This window comes from Papaver somniferum, unplaced genomic scaffold (assembly GCF_003573695.1).
Source record: "Papaver somniferum cultivar HN1 unplaced genomic scaffold, ASM357369v1 unplaced-scaffold_57, whole genome shotgun sequence".
Taxonomy (NCBI): domain Eukaryota; kingdom Viridiplantae; phylum Streptophyta; class Magnoliopsida; order Ranunculales; family Papaveraceae; genus Papaver; species Papaver somniferum.
This window is the reverse complement of record NW_020648415.1, coordinates 1,009,061-1,024,531: the sequence shown is the minus strand read 5'-3', so window position 1 is coordinate 1,024,531 and position 15,471 is coordinate 1,009,061. Positions and strand designations below refer to the sequence as shown.

At 36.7% G+C, this 15,471-nt stretch overlaps 1 protein-coding gene across 1 annotated transcript; it reads right to left on the bottom strand.

Moving 5' to 3' along the window:
• Window positions 1-9,486: 9,486 nt before the first annotated feature.
• Window positions 9,487-14,719, bottom strand: LOC113343185 (ankyrin-1-like). Its single transcript, XM_026587464.1, has 12 exons — window positions 14,655-14,719; window positions 14,500-14,550; window positions 14,238-14,414; window positions 13,801-13,932; window positions 13,563-13,702; window positions 13,248-13,334; window positions 12,724-12,849; window positions 12,446-12,598; window positions 12,038-12,139; window positions 10,671-10,841; window positions 10,495-10,574; window positions 9,487-10,092 (listed from the first exon to the last, which is right to left on the bottom strand). Exons 1-12 carry the CDS (start codon window positions 14,674-14,676, stop codon window positions 10,047-10,049), a joined length of 1,287 nt encoding a protein of 428 aa, XP_026443249.1. The 5' UTR covers window positions 14,677-14,719; the 3' UTR covers window positions 9,487-10,046.
• Window positions 14,720-15,471: the final 752 nt, after the last annotated feature.

The following is a 15,471-nucleotide window of genomic DNA, read 5'->3' as shown; positions in this document are numbered from 1 at the left end:
TAAATCTAAAATTCATATATGCCAAAAATTCATATTATTATTAATAACACAGTAAAAAAATGTTGAGCTTTGGTCTAACAGTTTGCAAAAAAAAATATTAAAGAGCATTTATCCAAAAATCATCAGTTTTTCTTCAACTTTTTTGATGGCGGTGTCTCTGCATGCAATGGATTCCCCCATTTCTCCAATTTGACAGGTAGTAGAGATAAGCAGTAGCAGCAGTGAGGAACCAAAGCCAAACATGCAAGTTGGTACTGGAGGTGTTGGAGAAGTCAAAGAGGATAGGGTTGTTATGCATGATAGTGCCAGTGTTTATGCGTTGGATCCTCAACTTCCTCAACTCCAAGGGGCTGATGAAGGGTGGGTGGTGTATGTCGTTCATCCTGACAAAGGTCGGTTTGTGATTAATGAAGGTGTGTTGCTTGTAGGGGAGCATCAGGTGGTTTGTGGTGGTGTTAGACAGGGTATCTATTCTGCACCAGTTCCAGTTGCATGCAAAGCTAAGATTCGGGAGAATGACACTCATGGTCTCCCCAATGATGTGGTAGTATTCCCCAATATCTTCATGCTGGCACCAGTGATGCGACAGTTGGCATAGGATGCTTATGATATTGCAATCTTCGGACCAGGGGAGATAACTGATTCTAATGAGATTCCTGAGGATGTAGTAGTGCCTATGCCTCCTCGTAGGGGAAACTATTATGTGCCAAGGAGGAGGGCTGCACCAGAAAGGAGTGGAGCTAACACGAAGGTTGTTGGAAGTGGTGTGGGGACCTCTGGGGTTGCACCAGGAGCTTGAACAGTATTCAACCATCCCCTTCCAGATGGTAAAGTAAGTATTCCTGTAAATGTTTTTTGGCTGAATATTGCATATGTTTCTCATGGATAAACAGTTAATGCTAGTGGTGTTGATTTTGGATTTGATAGTGTTGCTTTTAAAGACAATGATGTTCAATTGAATGTATATGTGGTTCTGGGTTATTGTATTATGCTTGGTTCAGTGGTTGTTGTGTTTAATTTTGGTTTTGAGCTTGATATGGTGATTATAGTAAATAGCAGGGGGAATTTGAAAGGGGGTTATGCCCAAAAGTGTTTTCTACAGAAAGTTAATTACTAAAAATGTCTAGTTTTTTAAAAATTCCGAAAAAGGTATAATGTGTACACAATATAGGTGTGGATTCTTGATATTGTGTACACAATATCAAGCAATGGGTACATATTCAAACATTTTTGGTAATTTATAACATTTTTGGGAATAACTAAAGAAAACTAGACATCTTTGGAAATTTTCTCGTTTTCATGAAGGTTTGAAATTGTTTTATGGGGTTAATAGTTTTATCTGGGTATTCATATGAACTACTCCAACTGGTAGCACAAGCAACTTTGAAGTTATAGAGATAAAATAACATATTAGTACAGGAATGCTTGAGAGAGCAATGAAAAATCTTACCAGAAATGCAGTGTGGTAGCTGAGAGGAAATTTTGATAGCACACATAGTCCAGGAGTAGGATCTTTTAGAAACCAAATTGCAGACTCCCAAGTTATTTATAGCATTCCAATGCAACGGATTACCAAAGAAATTTTGATTATAAGTGTTTAGAAGATTTGCAGAAATAGTTTTGGAGAACCCAATAACTTGCAGAACATGCAAGTCAGAATCTATTCCAGAGAAAGTTAGGGAATTAGTCTTGAGGGTTTTGGGTGTACTTTTTGGCCACACTTTCAACTTGGCGTGTTTATTTAAATGTTGAGTAGTTCAACCAATCTAGTATTTTCAAAATACTAATCAAAAACATATAAAGATGGGCAGCTTGGTGGATTGGTACGTTATCTAAATCCTTCGAAGTCATGCGTTCGAATATGGGAGAAAGATTTTTATTAATTTTTTCAAACGAACTTTTTAGCCACGCTATAAAACCGGCGTGTCTATAGAACACGCACTATGGACACACATATACCAGCGTGTCCAAAGAAGAACTTTTTGGCCACACTTTCAACTTGGTGTGTTTATTTAAATGTTGAGTAGTTCAACCAATCTAGTATTTTAAACACAAAATTGGTTAAAAAGACCAAAATCAACAATTCCTGGGTGAAATGGACAGTTAGATTTTGATACTGTTTAAATGGCCAAAAATATAGAAATAGGCAGGATGTAACCAATTTCATCGTGCCTATTTTCAAATATTTTTTCTTATTTTTAATTTAAACAGGATGTATCCAGTTTCATCCTTGCTATTTTTTAAATTTAAGCTTACTATTTTTTTTGGCCATTTCACCCAAACTATTTTTTACCCGTCCATTTGAACCGTGATTTAAAAATATTTGGACAAATAACCCATTTTCCGTATTTTAAAAGCACTAATCATAAACATCTAAAGATGGCCAGCTTGGTGGATTGGTACGTTATCTAAATCTTCGAGGTCATGCGTTCGAATATGGGTGAAAGATTTTTATTAATTTTTTCAAAACGAACTTTTTAGCCACGCTATAAAACCGGTGTGTCTTTAGAACGCACACTATGGACACACATATACTAGCGTGTCCAAAGAAGAACTTTTTGGCCACACTTTCAACTTGGCGTGTCTATAAATCGTACACTATGGACACACATATACCGGCGTGTCCAAAGAAGAACTTTTTGGCCACATTTTGAATTTGGCGTGTCAATCAATCGTACACTATGGACACGCATATACTGGCGTGTCTAATGAACCAACTTTAAAACCACACCTTAAATGGCGTGACTAACCTTTTGGACACGCCACAACTCCCTAATGTGGCCATAAACTGGTCTATAAACTCGCTCAATACCTAATTTGGCCATAGACTGGTCTATAAACACGCCCAATCAAAAATTTGAAGTTAACGTGACTAAACAGTTGAAATTTTGACACGCTAGTAGCCCTGGCGAGGCTGAAAGCACTTATATGAACACGCCCATTGAACATTGCATTTATATAGGGTAGAAATATACCCTATAAACACGTCAAAACCAAAAAAAGCGTGACAGACAAATTTATATTTGGCGTGGCAAAAGGCCATTTCTGTACTAGTGCTCGAACTTTCCTTTCAACTCAAACGCATCATGTTTCTGAATCATAAACCGACTTTGTAATTCTAAAAATTTCTTCTTCCATAATCCAATTTATTTATCTTTTTTAAGAACTAAGCACTTCGTAAGCAAATTATTAGCACTCTTAGTTAATGCAATCTTTTTTTTGTGGATCCTTTTGTTGATATATTTTTGATATCATGTTATCTATTAGTAGTTTGTATCTTTCAGGCATTTTGCTCTTTCTTATTTGTAATCTCCCGCACGCGGTTTGTACTTTTTTCCTTTTTTATTATCTTTGTCAGAGGAAAAATAAAGTAGAACTGTAAAAAAAATTCATTGATGCACAAGAACAAGGGCGTTTGAATTTTGAATTTGTTCAGAAATCAAGTACCGGTATATTGGGACGCGAAAACGCTGATTTTGGGGTAGGGAAAAAAGCTCGAAAAGATCCATACACGTCTGAGCGGTGGGACACAAGCAAGGACACTAAGTCAACACTAAAAATACGTACAAAAATGTGAACTGCCTCTCGCTCAAGCTAAATTTTACCTGACCAAAATAATTTCACTATTGCGTGAGAGATGGAGAGAGATTATAAATCCTTTCGAAACTTATTTATGGTCATGTGATTTTATTCCTCCATAGCCGTAAAATTGAATTCCAGACTAGCGATTTGCATTCCAGTTTCAGAAACGCTGGTATAGTTTTCCCCTTATCAGCAAAGAGAAAAGAAGATGTCTTTGGAATGCAAGATGCTTATCAAAGAATTCCTATAGCTGAGCCCTGGTACATTTTGATGCATTTTTACCCCAGTAGGCACTCACATACAATATATAAGAGACATGCAGAGGGTGGGGAGATCCTTTGATCTCATTAGTTTGAAAAGAAGAAAACAAAAAAAAGGAATGAGCTTGTATTGTGGACTGAAGTATGAAGAAAATGAAAAGGAGCTTATACGGTAAACAAGCTTAAGACTGTATGTATCTCAGCCCCCATACCACATATAAAATTTTCTCTGTAGCCCAAACAATTCCAAATATCCATCCTACATCCATCGAGCGAGAGGCACCTGACAAGAGTAACTACAAATTAGAATATTTGAGAGTAGCTAAAACTTATCAGTCGCATTGTCGAAAAAAAAGAGCCGAAGTATATCTCGAAATTTCTTTGTTAATATACAATAACTTGCAACATCAAATGGGCCAATTCTTACTTGACAATCTGACTGGCCGAGAAACAACAATTTAAGAACAAAGAAATTAAACCATCGAGGGTTAGCCAGTTGTCAGGAGCCTGACTCTCAAATAGGAGGTCAGAAGATCGAGTATCCGCTCACGAGTTTGGATATCTCATGAAATACTCCTCTTATGTGTATCTAGTTAAGTTCTTAATGTATCTTCTTTCCTATAAAAAAAACAAAGAACAAAGAAATTAATATATTATTACCTTACTCAAATTTTGAAAAAGATAATAATAATATTTTCTTGCAAAGGTTAGAAGCATTTCACCAAATTTCTTCATCCGCTTCTCCTTCAGCGAGTCTTTCTCAGTAGAACAACTGTCAAGTACCACTTTCTCCGAGACCATCGCATGTTTCATTGTTTCAACAAGTCTCGGGAAACTTCAATACATTAACACACCCACGAAGATCTTTAATTTCAACAAACTTTAGGTGACGTATCATCCATGGAAAACACAACCCTAGTCTCCTTTTATTTTCTGGATTATTTTTACCTGGAAAGTAAACAGAATTTATATTAGAACAAACTACCTCACAACTCAAACAAAGAAAGAAATGACCTTGTTTGGTAAAATTTATGATTATCTAGTTATGATTATAAATAATCATAAATGGATAAATAATTTTGATATAATCATTTTTAAAATAAATTTTCTCAAATATTTTTTTCTTCCAAATAATTGATTATTTGATTATCTTAGAATTATAATCTCAAAAATGAGAGGAAAGAACAATGATCTAGGATTTCTTTTTAGTCCTCCCTCTCTTGATAGTTTAGAGAAAATAAGAAGAAAAAATTGCATTTAAGTTTGTTAGAAAAAAATAATTGATTATAATAAATTTTAAAATAACTTTTTCTATTTATGAAAATATTGTATTTTTTCAATTATGATTAAAATTATCCATTATTATAATGGTTACCAAACACATATAGAATCCATTATGATCTTCCTAATGGATCAGTATGGTCTGATAAATAAAGAACAACAAGCTAAGGATGATGCGGCAAAGGCAAATGAGAGGGAGGCCTAGATCTCAGAAGGAGATGCCTATTTGTGGAGAAGAAGCAAAAAGGTTATGGGATACCGTGAAGAAAATTTCTTTCTCTTATACTTTTCGGTTGTTTCAAAGTATTAAAAAAATATTTACTTGTGCTTAAAATTGGAATTAGGTGTTGAAGGGTACAAAATTGTTGAAGAAATGGATGGCTAAAATCAAAAGTGGAGAGCCGATGGAGACTAAGGAACAAACCGCCTACTACAAGCAGTGGGAGGGTCTTATAACTAAAAGAATGGTGGAGCCAAGTAGGTCTAAGCAACTGAAGGGGGGTCGACAACCAGGAGAAGGTTCAAGTCGCGTTGTGGACGAAACCGGTGGAGGAGATGAAACCCCAAGTGATGAGGAAGTTCGACCTAAAACTCGTGCTAAACAAGGAGGTGGTAAAAGAGGTCGTCAACAAGGAGAAGGTTCAAATCGCGTTGTGGAGGAAACCGGTCAAGGAGATGATACCACAAGTGATGAGGAAGATCGACCTAAAACTGGTGGTAAACAAGGAGGTGGCAAGAGGGGTCGTAAAACTGGTCGTTAGTGATTTCGTATGATTTTAGTTTCAAAAGACATCTTAGTTATGGAACTTCGTATGGTATGATTTCTTCGTATGGTTTAATTTGGTATGTTTGTATGTTTTAAACAATTACTTGAGGATTTCTTAGTTTGGTATGTATAACACTTTTATATTTGTTTTAGAACCTTGTTTGTGTTTTCAATTTTTATTGGGTTTGTGTTTTCAATGTTATAAGACTGAAATGTTGAAATACAGTATGTTTTCAGTGACCTGCAATTTTTAAGTTTGCAACCGAACTGGCAGTTCGGTTACCTGTGATAAAATACTGGTCACCGAACTCTTTTTTCGGTTACCTAGTGAAATTCTACCAGGTTGCCGAAGTCATAGTAACACCTTTGCATATTCTCGTAGTTGCTTCTTAGTTTCTTTCTTGCTTGGTCTACCTTTCGGTTTGCCTTTTGCCGGTTAATAGACATTCTCTTGCATTTGTGGATATATAATTTTCCTCATGTCATCCCAAAAGATTTGCTTTTGGAGGTTGTTCATGCCACGATACATCTCTAGTACGGTTCTACCCATCTCATTATCACCAAACTCTTCTTCGGCTTCTTCTCCCTTTGGAGGAGGAATCAAACTTAGATGCTTCCAAAATGGATCAATGTCGCTTAAAGGGATTACGCCATGCTCGTAGTTGATTATCATATGGTGACAAGGGAGTCCCATAGACTTCTTCATGTTACATACACACACCTCATCCGCCTTGGTTTCCCACTTATCAATCAACTCGACTTCTATAATCAACAACTTCATACATTGCCGAGATACATTGTAATGGATCCCCTTGAACAATGGGTGGTCGACATATTTTCCGTTCATTTTGAATATACGGCTTTTTTGGAACTTTTATTTAATTCTATCAATGTCACGCTTGAAATAATTTTCCATAGCATTCCACACGGTTACGAAGTTATCGACACATCCAAAGAGATTCTTCTTCAACCGGTGGTGAGCCGACTCTAATAAACTTGTCGCTTGATTTCCCAAGTGTTTATATTGGTTGGTATAGGCATAAAAAAACCTCTCTTTGTGTGGTTCCAACCATTGGCAAAGAACATACGATACAACACCGGGGTATTCGGGAGTATCCCAATGGGCGATAAACTCCACAAGATTTAGATAATACTCTTCCTCGGTAATATACAAACACAATGATTCCCATTCACCGTTGAATGCAACCCATTTAGCGTAATTTATATCGTATTGTTTTTCAACTTTCTCTTTTGCATCCACTCGATATTTTTCCGGTAGCATCTTAATTTCTTCATATCTTATTTTCTTGGGTGGAAAAATTATTGGCTTGCACCTATTCATTAAATTACACCATATATGCAACGTACAAAGCATATTATGTGCTAGTGGGAACACTTCCTCTATTGCATTCATCAATGCGACATCATTATCCGTCACTATAACCCCGGGACTATCATCACCTCAGAAGATTGCCTTACTTATTTTAGTACCCAAATGAAACTAGGTTCTTGCTCATCTCTTAAGAAACAAAACGCCACGGTAAACGGTGACTTCGTCGAAGTACGCCCAACAATATTCAACAATGGCATCTCGTACTTGTTCGTCTTATAAGTGCAATCCATTATTAGAACTTGATGAAAGCATTGAGCCAATTGAACACTCGTCGGATGCGCAATAAAGAGTTGTGTTATCTCTCTTTCCGAATCCACATCCTTTTGAACCGCGTAGTTTTTCTCTTGGGCCAAAAAAAAACAATTGTTCCATTACTTGTCTATCTCTCCATTCCTTCCTTCCAATTGTCTCAATTGCATTGTAAATTGTGGACAAAGATGAGTGGTTATCCTTGTTATCCTCCTTTAGTATTTGGAGCATTTGAACCGGTGAAATACCCATTGTCCTCATTTTAGATACCTTGTCCATCTCTTTAGGAGTTAGCTTTGCCTCCATGAAATGTCCTTCAAGATGCTCCGGACGAGGATGATTATGACAACCTTGCGTAGTCCTGTAGAGAACCCATCCACCCTTATCTTCGTTGTAATTAAATGCAAGTTTAAATGGGCGATTAATCTTCTTTGAGAAAGTTTTGTTCTTCCTATTTGTCTTTCCTTTATAAACATAATCCTTCCTCTTGTGGCTTTTATCGGGATCACCGCTTCTCTCACAAACCATTTCAAACCGAGTTTTGCTTTCTCTCCCATTCAATACTAATACACACATGTCTTTTTGTGCATGTTGTCTAGCCCAACTCTTTCCATCTTCCGGATTTGGGAATACCAAGTCATTCATGTAGTGATGGGATGTGTCATCGTACAAAATACCAACTGGGGAAGGTTGGTTTTCCATTGGTTCTATTGGATCACATGGAACCTACAAGTAATAGCACAATGTCAATACCATAAAAAAAATTCCTTACAAGTTCGGTAATGTAAACTTTTTTATCGAGCCTACCGAACACAAAGTTCGGTAGTGTAGTTTACAAAATAAATTGGGGCCTTACCGAACTCGATATTTAGATTTTCTATGTACAAGTTCGGCAATGAAACTGAAAAACTCGACTAGACCGAACTCAAAGGTTCGGTTAGAAACGCTGTATTTATATTTTTATGCGACCTTACAGAACAGAAAGTTCGGTATCAAAAGTGCTGATATCGACTCAACCGAACAATACACTGTAACCGAACTCTAAAAAACCACCATTAACATGTAGTTCGGTTACCTGCGTCTGCTCAATTTAGTAACTGAACTGCACGTTCGGTTTCCTCGCAAGATAAATTTGGTAACCGAACTAGGTTGACCTCACCGAATTTTTTCCAGAAATTTTGAGTTTGGCCAAATATTTGCACAATTCAAGCTACATTAACTAAATATGAGGCATACCTGAGTACCCATAGCTTCATCTTCAGGTTGTGGCTGATGAAATCCATCATTTGTTTGGTTAGCTTGAGATTGGGGAAAAAAGTTTTCATCATCTAACAAATAACTCATATTTGGATCATTAGAAGTATTGACAAATACACAATGAGGTGAAGGGGGTTCTGATTCTGATTCTGAAGTATCATCACATGAATCACTCAAATCATAAATACTAAACTCAAAAAAAGATTTTTTGGGTTCACTCATCTTCTTCTTCCTATTTCCTCCTTCTTCTTCTTATCTCTCAATAATAATGTTATAACAAAACAATCATACTAATATAACTCACTAACACTAATTAATCAGTTACTGATCATAATACTAACACTAATTAATCATCACACTAAGTTAATCATTAAGGGTAAAGTAGGTATTTCAAAAAAATCAGATAAGGGGTTATTGAAAATTACTACAAATAACCACCCCAAAAACTTGAGAGTAGTCCCCCCATTTTTTGAGTAGTCCCCAAAAAATCGTTCTTCTAAATCATGTGCCAAACTCCCAACGCTGTGACAATTGACGCAATGGGTTAAATAAAAAACTCCGAGTCTAGTACCATTCTTTAAGCGACTCGTTGGACACATACTAAACGACTCCGAGTCTAGCACCTCATTTGTAAAACAGTTTCCAGTTTATGAAGGTTGCGGAGAAGATATATGAAGAAACAAGAAACAACACGCACATGAAAGGAATCTATGTTCTCCTTCCCAATAGCCAAGAAAAATTCTGAATTACCATGAAAGGAATCTATGTTCTCCTTACTGTGACAGTTCAGTTCCACTTTAATGAAAAAACTAGCAGCTGTAACAAGAAAAGTAAAGAAAACCAAAAAAATACCCAGTAATAAAGACGCCGGCAAGGGCAAAAACCTGTATTAAAACATCTCTACCTGCGCGCCAAACCACGCGAGAATGATGCAAGGGCTACTTTACTACATATGAATTCCTCTGATTTACCAGCCTTGCGCATTCGTCTTTGGAACTAAACCTACTCAATTTTCATAGTAGAACCCACAGCAGGCTTTCAAAACTGATGCTAAGAAACCAAAATTGGCATTCTAAAGCTGGCTAAGAAACCTCACAGCATACAAGTTGGTTATGCATACACAGCAGCCTGATGCTTTAGAAGACCTGATTTTTTATATACTTTCAAGAGCTAACTTTATACATAACCTTACAGAAAACTTCTACCAGAAAAAGGTTTCAGAATGTCAGGCATATATGTCGATGATCTTCTTTTCGACCTAAATTGGGACATTGATGGCCTTCAACCTGTCTACAGAAACCTCCCTGTAAGAAACAAGAGTGTGAAATAGAATAAGAAAAGGCCAAACAATATGAGAAACAAATGGCAAGAACTGACAATCATAGTTCACATACAAATGTGACTTGGGTCTAAGAAGACCTCAACCAACAATTTAGGGGATCTGAAACCTGCCAGTACTACGACTGTCTCGCTCTAGATCAAAGTTGGATGAGGGCGTATACACTTCTTGTCGAGCAGACTGAACTCAATACAATACTTAGCAAAAATCTTCAAAATTAATCGACATTTTTCTACTCTAGCAGTTCAATTTTACTCTCCAATCAGGAGAGGTTCAGGTTCTAAAGATAAACTTGTTAAGCAGGAACACTACAAGCAATAAATGAAATGGCATAACTGGTAATAAATGTAATGGAACCTAACCTAACCTGAATGCATCTTCAAGCTCTTTATTTTCAGGATCCAGTTTCAAACCATCAAAAAGGGCATCTGCTGCATCACCAAGCCTCTGCGGATCATGCATCAAACATTATCAAAAAGGATTTCTTTAAATTAATAGAAGAGATGAAGATTAACCGGCAAGAAGAAATTGACGAATTTGTACATTCAGCAGTTTGAGTGCTACGCCTGTCCTATAAAACGCCTTAGGCCAGTCTGGTTTTGCCAACACGCATTGCTTAGCATCTTCAAACGCAAGATCTCCTTTGTTTAAATACGCATAACACATGCTTCTGTTGGATAGCACAGCTGCATCACCAGGTTTAATGCTGAGGGCCTGAAAAACAAATCGCTAGAGCGATTAACCCATCACTGGGGGGGAAAACACAACAAGGCTTGAAAGTAATAGATTAACAACCAAAATGTCTTTAAAATCAGTTTCCATGTTAGAGAAAATGTAAAGACAATGTGAAAATTACACTAAGTAACAACAAGAGAAACATGTGTCTCGCATACGAATTACACTAAGAGCATCCACAGTGGGCGAGTATAACCAAAAATTTGGGATGAGATCGTAACACAGTGGGACGGAGTAAAGATCAAATCCCAACCAAAGATCAAATTCCAGACCAAATATGGTCGCGACCAAATCCCAAATTCTAATGTAGTCGGGCGTAAATTTAAAGTACGCTTGTTTTTGGGCGTATACCAAAGTTACGCTTATCATGGGGCGTACACCCAACCATCCGCCCGTTCACTTACTCAATGGGGCGTACACCCAACCATCCACCCCATTCAAAATGAATCTCATCAGGCGTACACCCAACCATCCGCCCGTTCACTTACTCAATGGGGCGTACACCAAACCATCCGCCCCATTCAAAATTCGGGCGTAAACCAATTTTACGCCCCATTCAAGCGTACACCAAATTTACGCCCGTTTTCGTGCGGTGATTAATTTTACGCTCGACCAAATTTGGTCTTCTCCCCATAACGTCACAATACAGATTAAACTCATATTTAGTCTTTTTTTTTTTGGTCTTTGATCTTTGAGTTTAGTCGTACCATTGCAGTCGCTCTAAGTAACAACTTTAAGACATGAGACATCAACTGATATGTACAGTTAAGATTCATATGAGACAAAGCTAAGGCGACGATGGTTTGAGAGGGATCAGAGAAGCTCTCTTTCTTGTTCAAAACTGTGAAGTTGAGATTTAAAAGAAACCACTGTTCTGAAATTTGACTGTAAATTTACTGACAAAAAGAAAAATGAAGGCTTGTACCCTATTTCTTTTCTAGATCATTATTTCACAGATGTACATTTCTAGTACTCAATATAGATATTCCCTGCAATTCATAAACGATCCAATCCAAACTGTACCCCATATGATGATATGAATGCTCAAAATCACTACCCTATACATGGGACTTGGGAGTAGTATTCCTATTTCACCTTCTATTTAAAAGGTACCAATAAAATTAAAATTCATTTAAACGCTTAAACTTATAATGTTTCCGGCTAAGAAAAGGTACCTCTGTGTACCAATATACTGCCAGCCAATACTCCTTCCTACGGAATGCACTTGTGCCCCTTGATTTTGCCTCAAGGAAATTCGCCTTCTCGTTATGAATCATCTGTCAATAATGAAGATTTAATACAATACAATACAATACAATACATTCACTTGAAATTGTTTTTTATAAAAAAAACATTTCTGAGCTCCATTGCATGAAAGCTGGACATTGCAGAATGCCAACAAAATGATAGGAATATTAACAAGTATAAAATGGTATCTCATACATACTATAAACCTAATACCGATCCAGAACTTCTAGTTGATTCACAGTATGCCAGCGAAAAGACAGTGAGGTCATTCTGGTTCCAAAATGTTAAGACACTATTCAAAACCTCAAAAGAAAAGAATAACACATTGTATTTACCTTATCGTAAAACTCCTTAGAATTTACATGCTTTATTATTCCATTTATGCTCCAGTCAACATATGATGGAATAGGAGAAGTCACAGGAAAAAGAATCTCAACACCCTGACGATTATTATTAACAGCTGCGAGTTCTAGTGGTGTTAGCCTGCTCTGTGACAAGAAAAAGTTGACTTTGATAATCCAGACAACCATAAGTTTACATCATTGAATCATCTCATACTGTACCACCCCGCTTCTTTTCATACTAACAGAGACCAAAAGTATAACTATCTTACTATATTTGTAACATTTGGATCTGCACCAGCGTCAACCAGCAACTTGATGATTTGTATTTCCCCCATTTCAGCTGCAAATGGCAGCGCTCTTATCCCATCTGGTCCGCCATTGGGATCAGCACCTGCCTACAGAGATGATAAAATGTTAGAAGAACAAGTTGTATGGGGTATATTTACAAACCCAAAAGTAATTTAATAAACATATGATGAAAACACCATCAGGATTTGTCCACACTCCTAAAGACCCTCTCTAAAGAAATGGAACCTAGGGAAAAATGGAAAGTTCCCTAATATACATCTGAAATCAAGAAAAAGAAATTTAGCCTGCATGAATAAAACGGGAGAAAGTTTACACAATACATAATTTGCATAGTCCAAATAGAGGATTTTTTCTGAAATCAAGAAAAAGGATTTTTATTTTTTTTTCATTTTTTGAAAGGGTGCAAAGTAATTGTTTGAATCATTCAAACTAGTCCAAATAGAGGTTAATAAAGTCCAACAAGCATGTATAAAAATATCTCTACCTTCAGTAATGCTTCTACTAATTGCCAAGATTGGGAAGTGATGGATGTATGAAGTGGAGTAACTGTCTCACAGAAGACCAAATTGGGCTGCAAAGACAAAACAGAAGGTAGATTCAGTGATCCCCTTGCTTAGAAGATAAAAAAGGAGAAACCGTGGAAATAAAGGAGCGATTCTATGTTATTATCATTTTCTGGTAACAAGTATGTATGTAGGGAGGAGGTATGATAACACTAGCATTCCAACAAGTAAGCTGAATAGCAAAATCTTTTAAAGCAGCACTAGGCGAAGATTCAGAAAAGGTAAATGCTACTCACATTGGCACCATGATCCAGAAGAACTTGGACAGTATCGTGTTTGCCAGCAAGTGTAGCATATTGTAACGGTGAACCAATATCATTTGTAACATCCACATTCATACCTTTTGAAAGTAACAAGGGTATGGCATCTTTATTCCCTGAAACACAAAATATCATCAGAACCTCATTTAGGCCAAAATGTCGGGTAACACATTTCAGTTGTTATCAGATCAGTTGGAACACAATTTCAGCCTACCTTCCCGCGCGACATGATGCAAAGGAGTACAATTTGAATCATCTGGTATTTCAGGATTCGCACCCATTTCAAGAAGATATTCCACAGCGGCCAAGCGCCCTTCTATGGCTGCACCGCATAGGCTAGTTTCACCTGCAAAACACGTCACCACAAAGTGCATAATTACACACACTTGTATTCATGGATTCTCAAGAATAACAAGTTTAACCTCAATTATTACTAAGGCTCCAGAAGCATTATGAACAGAGAATATGGTAATTATTAAATCTAATTACACCCCCTAAATATGACCAATGCATCAACCAAAAAACAAAAAATTCCAATTCCAAAGTTCACCTAAACCTAACACAGAAACAAACTAATAAAATTCAATTAGACAAATTAGAAGGAAAAAGAACCCATCGAATCTAAAGAAATACTCCCCAATTACTTAATACCTGTATTATCTTTCACATCTACCTCAAGTCCCATTTCCTCAATCAAATACTTGAGAACATTCACTCTCCCTCCAGCAGCAGCATAATGAATCGCTCTTCTGCCGTCTCCATCTTTAGTATTCTCGAGTATTGCAGGTATTCCAACTCCAAGAAAATGATCTAGTGCTGCTGCCGATTCTGATTCGAAAACAAGTTCATCAAAAATTCAACAAAACATCATCAAAATTACATAGAAGAAATCCAAGGAAAAAATTATGCTAACGTTTGAGTAGATTGAGTTCTCCATCACGAGCAGCATCGAGAAAGATAGCAGCTGTGAACAAACAAACAAACAAACGGATTAGTACTCCTCCAACCATAAAGAGGTAGCGACATCAAGAGAAACAAATCTCCAATAGGGTTATAGATAGAACGGACTTGCAACTGTAATAGGATCCATGGCGAAAGAAGAACAAAGATGAAGAAGAAAAGAGGGTTTTGCCCTCGGAAATGAGCGGGAGGAGAACGAAAAGACGGGCCAAGGAATAATAGACTAAGAGCTAGCACTATGGAGAATAATAGACTAAGAGCTAGCACTATGGAGAGGGATATGATAAAAATGCGGTTTAGTCCAAAAATCAGTCCAAAGGTTTAGTCCATCCCGAATCAACTAGGTATAAATTAGTCCAAAATATGGGAAAATACACTAATAACCTTATCATTTACAATTTAGTCCAAATATTTGCATTTTAGTCCACAGTGACTTATGATGATGTCAGCAATTTTAATTAACATAAAAACAATTAAAAAATAATTTATCTTTTGAACCGTTTGTTCAAAATTCGCAAATTTTATATATTCGGAAAGCTCTTTCCGAGAGCTACAAAAAGAGTACCTATATGACTATATAATTCTCATTTTTAATTTTTTTTAATTTACACTAATGTATAACCATGTAGACATTTGCAAAAATCCAGACCAACAACCACTCTAGTCTACACAGACTGACAAAACTATTAACCACGCCAAGCTCTAGTTGTTTAAGAGCCGGATTTGTAAAGGTTTGTTTAGCAGTTAACCTGTATCAAGGAAAAAACAATAAAACATAAGAATTCGCAGCTTGAAAAAGAAGTGATTAACCTTGCACCAACAACCACATAAGAGACAAAGCAAGAAAATGAATAAAGTAAAAAGTGAATAAGTTACTGACTTAATCCCTTTGGGCCTAATCGCACAAACTTAATATGACTTCAAA